The 9,637-nt window shown below is 47.0% G+C and overlaps 1 protein-coding gene across 1 annotated transcript in view; it reads right to left on the reverse strand.

Annotated features, from left to right (window-relative positions):
• Positions 1–9,637, reverse strand: part of LOC121306814 (TBC1 domain family member 10A-like) — a 16,471-nt gene continuing 6,834 nt past the window's right edge. Inside the window, exons 3-9 of the mRNA XM_041238741.1 lie at positions 8,850–8,957; positions 7,297–7,403; positions 5,034–5,148; positions 4,094–4,159; positions 2,276–2,465; positions 1,366–1,520; positions 1–897 (exon numbers count right to left, since the gene is read on the reverse strand). Of these exons, the coding sequence (XP_041094675.1) occupies positions 1–897; positions 1,366–1,520; positions 2,276–2,465; positions 4,094–4,159; positions 5,034–5,148; positions 7,297–7,403; positions 8,850–8,957 (1,638 nt within the window). The remainder of the gene's footprint in view (positions 898–1,365; positions 1,521–2,275; positions 2,466–4,093; positions 4,160–5,033; positions 5,149–7,296; positions 7,404–8,849; positions 8,958–9,637) is intronic.

Below are 9,637 nucleotides of genomic sequence, written 5' to 3' on the forward strand. Positions count from 1 at the left end.
TCAGACATAGGTGTCCTCCAACGCGCCCGCGCTGCTCGCAGCCGGGGATCCTTCGGAAGGAGGATCAGCTGTGGCGGCTTGGGGTCCTTTCTCTGGACCATCCTTGGAGCCTCCCGCTTGGGCTTGGGCTCCATTCTCTATCTTCTCCCCGCCCTTCGGTAGGGGGAGGAGAGGAGGAGGAGGAGGACTTGAGACTTCTTCCTTCCCCTCCTTTCTCTTCCCTTGCTTCCTCTTCTCTTTGGCCTCCTCCCTGGCCCTCTCCTTCGCCTGCCTCTTCTCCCTCTCCTTATCCAGCCTCTCCCTCTCTTTCTGCTGCTTCTCCTTCTCTTTCTCCCTTTCTTTCTGCTGCTTCTCCCTCTCTTTCTGCTGCTTCTCCTTCTCTTTCTCTCTCTTGCGTTCCTCCTTGGCTTTCTTGGCAGAAGGGAGGGCAGGAGTGGGGCTGCCGGTGGCCAGTGGGGAGTTGTTAGCTGTCGGAGAGGGCAGGGAGGGTCTCAGCCCTTCGGAGACCACCTGGGGGCTAGGGGGTGGCTTTTCAGAAGCCTGGGGGGGCGCGGGGAGAAGCTTGGTGGCAGAGGAAGTGGAGGACGAAACCACCAGGCTGCTGACGGAGTGAGAAGGGGAGACCATTCCTCTCTGCAGCAACAGAGGTGGCTGCTTTGGACGGTCTTCCTTGGAGCGGCGCAGCCCAGGCAGGCTCAGCAGGCTGGCGCTGGCCCTCAGGAGCCCGCCTCCACCCCCGGTCCCCACCCCTCGCTGCCGCTCCTCCTGGATGGCGCGGGTCCCGTGGAGTCTGCGGCTGTGCTTGTGCTGAAGCTCCCCTCGCGACTGGCGCCACTTCTTCAGCTGGATGGCGTTCTCGCGCTCAATCAGGGACTCTGTGACGGGGAGAGAGATGACCTGGGAGGGAGAGGAGAGGTACGGGGAGAAGAGAACGGAGGAAAAGAGAAAGGAGAGAGGGAAGAGGAGAAGGGAGAAAAAAAGGGAGAGGGGGGGAGAAGGGAAGAGGAGAGAGAAGGGAGAAAAAGAGGTGAGAAAGGGAACGCAAAGGAGAGAGGGGAGAGGAGATGGGGAGGGGGGCAAGGGAGAAAGAGAGGCAAGTCAATTAAAATCACAGGCAAAAATTTGTTTTCAATATTCCCCTTTTTAAAAGTGTGTGTGGGGGGTGCACTCTGCTTGTATAATATAAGCTAAAAAAATACATATATTGGAACAGATTTGATTTCATAACCTGTCCCTCCCCTCTCACCTCGTATACCAGTGTCTCCTCTCCCTCTCCCTCTCTCACCTCGTGCACCAGTGTCTCGTCTCCTCCTCTCCCTCTCTCACCTCGTGCACCAGTGTCTCGTCTCCTCCTCCCTCTCTCACCTCGTGCACCAGTGTCTCCTCCCTCATGTATTCTGGCGGGATGCTCCTCAGCTTCTCCATGGTCTCGTACATGCCCTGACAGTCTCTCAGCTTGTCCACAGACCCCAGGATCTGACGCAGCAGCACCAGCCCCACGCGGAAGATAATCTTTACCCCTGAGAGTGGAGGGAGGGAGAAAGGGACACATTGACAAAAGACAGATGAGAGTTAGGAAGAGATGGGGGAAAGAGACAGAGAAGGATACACAGAGAGGTGGACAAGAGAGAGATAGAGAGCTTCTCATCCTCACAGAAAAACATGTCCCAGACTCAGAGAGAGAGAGAGAGACAGACAGACAGCGAGCTAGATAGATACACAGTAGACAGACAGATGGACAGATAGACAGAAAGACAGAGATAGATAGAGACAGACAGAGCGCCTCTCACCCTCGCAGAAGAACATGTCCCAGACTCTGAGCACACAGGCCCAGGGCAGAGAGAGAGAGACACAGACAGACAGAGGCGGAGAGTGGGAGCGTCTTCTTGTACAGGGTCTGAGACTCGTGTGTCCGGGTCCCGTCTCTCTCTCTCTGTGTCTGTCTGTCTCTGTGTCTCGCGGAGAGTGGGAGCGTCTCTGACAGGGTCTGAGCACGCAGGTCCAGGCCAGAGGAGAGAGAGAGAGAGAGAGAGAGAGAGAGAGAGAGAGAGAGAGAGAGAGACAGACAGAGCGCCTCTCACCCTCGCAGAAGAACATGTCCCAGACTCTGAGCACGCAGGCCCAGGGCAGAGAGAGAGAGAGAGAGACAGACAGACAGACAGACAGAGCGCCTCTCACCCTCGCAGAAGAACATGTCCCAGACTCTGAGCACGCAGGCCCAGGGCAGAGAGAGAGACAGACAGACAGACAGACAGACAGACAGAGCGCCTCTCACCCTCGCAGAAGAACATGTCCCAGACTCTGAGCACGCAGGCCCAGGGCAGGGTCCTGGAGAACACACACATGAACCACTCTGTCATATAGAGAATGGGGTCGATCTTGAACTTGTGCAGGTGCCGGTAAGCCATGGGAGAGACCTTCTTGAGCAGGGAGAAGAAAATCTCGCCGTCCAGCTGGATCGCTTCCTGGACGCAGGACCGAACAAACAAACACAAACAGCGTGAAGGCGGAAATTCATTTACGGTTTGTGTGGAGCGGGCTGTATGAAACTGCACCCAGAGTCAGCCATCTTGGCTCCGGAGAGCCCATTGGCTTGAACTGGGTGCCGACTCTGTGTCAGAGCCAATGGCGTCAGTTTCCTTATATATATATATATATTTATAAACATAATTGAGATTTTATTTAACATCATCTAAAATCAAAGAAACTACAAAATGACATCATTAAAAAAAAAAAGTCTACCGGAAGCCATAACAGCAGCACAGTGTAATTCAATATGTTAACAAGGGAACATTATTCAGCAGCTTTCACTGGACTCTATGAAGCTGAGGGAGTTCATTCTATATAGAGGGGGTGTAATTCAATATGTTAACAAGGGAACATTATTCAGCAGCTTTCACTGGACTCTATGAAGCTGAGGGAGTTCATTCTATATAGAGGGGGTGTAATTCAATATGTTAACAAGGGAACATTATTCAGCAGCTTTCACTGGACTCTATGAAGCTGAGGGAGTTCATTCTATATAGAGGGGGTGCAATTCAATATGTTAACAAGGGAACATTATTCAGCAGCTTTCACTGGACTCTATGAAGCTGAGGGAGTTCATTCTATATAGAGGGGGTGCAATTCAATATGTTAACAAGGGAACATTATTCAGCAGCTTTCACTGGACTCTATGAAGCTGAGGGAGTTCATTCTATATAGAGGGGGTGCAATTCAATATGTTAACAAGGGAACATTATTCAGCAGCTTTCACTGGACTCTATGAAGCTGAGGGAGTTCATTCTATATAGAGGGGGTGCAATTCAATATGTTAACAAGGGAACATTATTCAGCAGCTTTCACTGGACTCTATGAAGCTGAGGGAGTTCATTCTATATAGAGGGGGTGCAATTCAATATGTTAACAAGGGAACATTATTCAGCAGCTTTCACTGGACTCTATGAAGCTGAGGGAGTTCATTCTATATAGAGGGGGTGCAATTCAATATGTTAACAAGGGAACATTATTCAGCAGCTTTCACTGGACTCTATGAAGCTGAGGGAGTTCATTCTATATAGAGGGGGTGCAATTCAATATGTTAACAAGGGAACATTATTCAGCAGCTTTCACTGGACTCTATGAAGCTGAGGGAGTTCATTCTATATAGAGGGGGTGCAATTCAATATGTTAACAAGGGAACATTATTCAGCAGCTTTCACTGGACTCTATGAAGCTGAGGGAGTTCATTCTATATAGAGGGGGTGCAATTCAATATGTTAACAAGGGAACATTATTCAGCAGCTTTCACTGGACTCTATGAAGCTGAGGGAGTTCATTCTATATAGAGGGGGTGCAATTCAATATGTTAACAAGGGAACATTATTCAGCAGCTTTCACTGGACTCTATGAAGCTGAGGGAGTTCATTCTATATAGAGGGGGTGCAATTCAATATGTTAACAAGGGAACATTATTCAGCAGCTTTCACTGGACTCTGTGAAGCTGAGGGAGATCATTCTGTATAGAGGGGGACTATACAAACACAAATCAGAGACCATACACAATATTGTATATATGAAAGAACATTTCTATTAGTCAGACAGACTGACTTACCAATCCAGCGCTGTAATATCCTGGAAGATATTTCTCACAGACCTGCACCAGGCACCAGAAAGCTTGCTGTGTGGAACAGATAAACACAAAAATATCGTATCGTTTGTATTATCCCCCAGATTCCCAACCTCTCAACTCCCAGCTCTCTCAGCTTTCACTGCCCTCTATGAAGCTGAGGGAGATTCCCCCAGCTCTCTCCCGACTCCCAGCTCTCTCACTGGACCAGATTCCCCCAGCTCTCTCAGGGGGAGCTCTCTCACTGCCCAGATTCCCCCAGCTCTCACTATTCCCCCAGCTCTCTGACTCCCAGCTCTCTCACTGCCCAGATTCCCCCAGCTCTCTCCCGACTCCCAGCTCTCTCACTGAGATTCCCCACAGACCTGCTCCCGGCACCCAGCTCTCTCACTGCCCAGATTCCCCCAGCTCTCTCCCGACTGTATTATCCCCCAGATTCCCAACCTTCCCCCAGCTCTCTCACTGCCCAGACTCCCCCAGCTCTCTCCCGACTCCCAGAGATTCCCCCAGCTCTCTCCCGACTCCCAGCTCTCTCACTGCCCAGATTCCCCCAGCTCTCTCCCGACTCCCAGCTCTCTCACTGCCCAGATTCCCCCAGCTCTCTCCCGACTCCCAGCTCTCTCACTGCCCAGATTCCCCCAGCTCTCTCCCGACTCCCAGCTCTCTCACTGCCCAGATTCCCCCAGCTCTCTCCCGACTCCCAGCTCTCTCACTGCCCAGATTCCCCCAGCTCTCTCCCGACTCCCAGCTCTCTCACTGCCCAGATTCCCCCAGCTCTCTCCCGACTCCCAGCTCTCTCACTGCCCAGATTCCCCCAGCTCTCTCCCGACTCCCAGCTCTCTCACTCCCCAGATTCCCCCAGCTCTCTCACTCCCCAGATTCCCCCAGCTCTCTCAATCCCCAGATTCCCAGCTCTCTCACTCACCTCTGCAGGCATATGCATTAGTAACACAGCAGCGACTGGAGCCTGTGCTTGGCAATACCCTTCCTCAGGTCTGTACACAGTGTAGGCTTTGAGGATGCGATACAAGTCCTGTTGGCTGCAGGAAACACACACACTTTGTTTAAGAACACCTGATTAAAAGCACAAAGCAGTCTAACGTGTTCACACACAAGCGCTTGCCGTTTCTATAGCCCTGATTACTAAGCGGATATTGATGGATAAGTGCCCGTGAAAAAGAGGCACAATTTTATTATTGAGTCATTTATCAGAGGCTTTTATCCAAAGTGACTTGCAGAGACTAGGAGGGTTGAACTCTGCATCATCATCAACTGCTTCTGCTGCTGCAGAGTCACTGTGATCTCAAAACAGCGTAAAAAAATGGCTTTATTAATTTATTAAAAACAGAAAGAAGTCAAGATATTGTGCGTGGGAACAACGTACGACTCTCTCAGTGTGACAAAGAGAGTCTTTTTTTAAATACATTTCTATTTGTGTTTGCTGTGCAGGAACGTGCCACTGGCTCCTGCTGAGTCAGTCTTGCCAGCTCCTTATTTGGGGGGGGGTCCAACGTGACTGTCCAGACAGCTGTGGTCACTCTTGATTTCGGGGAGGAAGTGGGGTGTGTGTGTGTGTGTGTGTGTGTGTGTGTGCGAGTGTGTGTGTGTGTGTGTGTGAAAGTCTGTATTTATTTGTGTGTGTCTCAGTGTGAAAGTCTGTATTTATCTGTGTGTGTCTCAGTGTGAGAGTCTGTATTTATCTGTGTGCGTCTCAGTGTGAGTCTGTATTTATCTGTGTGTGTCTCAGTGTGTGTGTGAGTCTGTATTTATCTGTGTGTGTCTCAGTGTGTGTGTGTATGAGTCTGTATTTATCTATGTGTGTCAGTGTGTTTATGTCTCTGTGTGTTTGTGTCTGTCTCTCTGTGTGCGTGTGTCAGTGTGTGCATGTGTGTGTGTGCCTCTGTCTCTGTGTGTTTGTGTCTCTGTCTCTGTGTGTTTGTGTCTGTCTGTGTGTGTTTGTGTCTCTGTCTCTGTGTGTTTGTGTCTGTCTCTGTGTGTGTGTGCCTCTGTCTCTGTGTGTTTGTGTCTGTCTCTGTGTGTTTGTGTCTCTGTCTCTGTGTGTGTGTGTGTCTCTGTCTCTGTGTGTGTGTGTGTCTGTCTGTGTCTGTGCCTCTGTCTCTGTGTGTTTGTGTCTGTCTGTGTGTGTGTTTGTGCCTCTGTCTCTGTGTGTTTGTGTCTGTCTCTGTGTGTTTGTGCCTCTGTCTGTGTGTGTTTGTGCCTCTGTCTCTGTGTGTTTGTCTCTGTCTCTGTGTGTTTGTGTCTGTCTCTGTGTGTGTGCCTCTGTCTCTGTGTGTGTGTGTGCCTCTGTCTCTGTGTGTGTGTGTCTCTGTCTCTGTGTGTGTGTGTCTCTGTCTCTCTGTGTGTGTGTCTGTCTCTGTGTGTGTGTGTGCCTCTGTCTCTGTGTGTGTGTCTCTGTCTCTGTGTGTGTGTGTGTGTGTGTGTGTGTGTGTGTGTGTGTGTGTGTGCCTCTGTCTCTGTCTCTGTGTGTGTGTGCCTCTGTCTCTGTGTGTGTGTGTGTGTGTCTGTCTCTGTGTGCGTGTGCCTGTGTAGGCGTTTAGTTTTAGGGAAGTGATCAAAAAAAGTGGATCAAATCAACATTCAAAACGCTACAAACTCTGGCTGCAATGCAATCCCGAGAAACAAACGTTCAGCTTGGGAGTCTGTTTCAGTGAATATGAATCAGTCCAGCATTTGAAGACACACAAAAAATGTTTGCCACTGAATTGACACTGAAGACACTGAGAGAGACTTCTAGTGGAAACGTTTGCCATTGAATTGACACTGAAGACACTGAGAAAGACTTCTAGTGGAAACGTTTGCCATTGAATTTACACTGAAGACACTGAAAAAGACTTCTAGTGGAAACGTTAGGCATTGAATTCACTGTTGCACTGCGGGTTAAGACTTTTCCATCTATGAAAGTTAAAGTTATATATTTGCGAATATGCTTAGAAATTATCATAAAGTCGTGTGCATGTTGTTTTAGAACGGGAATGCAATAAATAATTAATTAAAAAAAAAAAATCACTGATCCAGCGGTTAAGAGAGTTAGAGAGTAAAATTATAATCTAGGTTTACTTCTGACTAGAAGATAAGCGAAAGATTTGACATTACGCGAACGAAGAAACATATTTTTCACCGTGAAAAAAACGAATAAATAATAGACAGGAATGGATGGCGCTTTGTACCCATGACCTCCTCTCGCTGCAAACATCTCGTGGAAGGGAAACTGCCGATGTAGGTCCTTCTCGATTATATCCAGCCATTTTGGGTCCCCAGGGTCTCGCTCCAGCTCCTGAAAAAATTAAGAAATTAAATCTATGAAAAAGATCTAGGCGTTTATCTCGACTCAGAAATGTCTTCATCGAGACAACGCGGGGAAGCTATAAAAAAAAAAGGCCAACAAGACGCTGGGATACATTGTGAAAAGTGTTGAATTGAAATCCAGGGAAGTAATGTTAAAACTGTACAATGCATTAGTAAGACCTCATCTTGAATACTGTGTTCAGTTCTGGTCGCTACAAAAAGGATATTGCTGTAGAGATAACTCCCTGAGATCCTGACTTGCTGCATCCTAGTTTATATTGGATTCTAGCAGTGTTATTATTATACACGGCATCCTAGTTCATGTTGGATTCTAGCAGTGTTATTATTATACACAGCATCCTAGTTTATATTGGATTCTAGCAGTGTTATTATTATACACGGCATCCTAGTTCATATTGTATTCTAGCAGTGTTATTATTATACACGGCATCCTAGTTCATATTGGATTCTAGCAGTGTTATTATTATACACGGCATCCTAGTTCATATTGGATTCTAGCAGTGTTATTATTATACACGGCATCCTAGTTCATATTGTATTCTAGCAGTGTTATTATTCTACACGGCATCCTAGTTCATATTGGATTCTAGCAGTGTTATTATTATACACGGCATCCTAGTTCATATTGTATTCTAGCAGTGTTATTATTATACACATTGCATCCTAGTTCATATTGTATTCTAGCAGTGTTATTATTATACACGGCATCCTAGTTCATATTGTATTCTAGCAGTGTTATTATTATACACGGCATCCTAGTTCATATTGTATTCTAGCAGTGTTATTATTATACACGGCATCCTAGTTCATATTGGATTCTAGCAGTGTTATTATTACACACAGCATCCTAGTTCATATTGTATTCTAGCAGTGTTATTATTATACACATATTGCATCCTAGTTCATATTGGATTCTAGCAGTGTTATTATTATACACGGCATCCTAGTTCATATTGGATTCTAGCAGTGTTATTATTATACACGGCATCCTAGTTCATATTGGATTCTAGCAGTGTTATTATTATACACGGCATCCTAGTTCATATTGGATTCTAGCAGTGTTATTATTATACACGGCATCCTAGTTCATATTGTATTCTAGCAGTGTTATTATTATACACGGCATCCTAGTTCATATTGTATTCTAGCAGTGTTATTATTATACACGGCATCCTAGTTCATATTGGATTCTAGCAGTGTTATTATTATACACGGCATCCTAGTTCATATTGTATTCTAGCAGTGTTATTATTTGCACTAACTATAAGCTACACTGTGTTTCAATATGAAGCTTGCATTGTAACCCTGCGCTGCCCTGTAACACCTGTGTGAGTCGCCTGGGATAAAGGCGTCTGCCAAATAAATAAATAGCAAATAAAAATAACATACATAAAATAATATTTCCCACCCTTACCTCGAATTTTCCAGGATTTTCATCCATCAGCTCCTTGCTGTTCGACAGCAGCTGCCACGCTTTCGCACGGAGAGAGGAAGGAATGCCCTTTCTACATCTCAGCTTCACCTGCCCCAAACAAACATGGCAGACAATGCACCGTTGCAGAGAGTGAAGCAAAACCATGGCCCGCCCCAAACAAACATGGCAGATGATGCACCGTTACAGTAACCATGGCCTGCTATTTGACCCACAAGCGTTCAGTTTTAATGTTGTTTTAAATTACTGTATTGTGTATGTAAACATCCTTGGGTTCTGTGTTATTTATTTACAGTTTAAAACATTTATTATAAACAAATGTATACAATTTAAATCTGTGTGTCTCCGTGTCTCTGTGTCTGTCTCTGTCCCTGTGTCTGTCTGTGTGTGTGTGTGTGTGTACGTCTCTGTGTCTGTGTGTGTCTCTATGTGTGTGTCAGTGTCCTTGTGTCTTCGTCTCTGTGTCTGTGTGTCTGTGTCTTTGTGTTTGTGTTTGTGTCTGTGTGTGTGTCTTGCCTCAGCCGGGATTGATTGACGCTCCGGTTGGCGGGGACCTCAAATCCCACACCATCACAGACAGAGTCGCCAGCCGTGTCAGGAAGCTGCTGTGTGAACGTGAGAGAAAGCATGTTCTCTTTGGCGTGTCACAGGCTGACAGGGGCTGGGAATAATCGTCCCAGTGATCTGTGGATTCGAGTTCCTGCATGCTGTGTGCGTCTCCTTCCTTCAGTTTCCACGCTACGCTACAATACTAACCCAGCCAATGGAAA

The sequence above is a fragment of the Polyodon spathula genome, chromosome 50 (assembly GCF_017654505.1).
Source record: "Polyodon spathula isolate WHYD16114869_AA chromosome 50, ASM1765450v1, whole genome shotgun sequence".
Lineage (NCBI taxonomy): Eukaryota > Metazoa > Chordata > Actinopteri > Acipenseriformes > Polyodontidae > Polyodon > Polyodon spathula.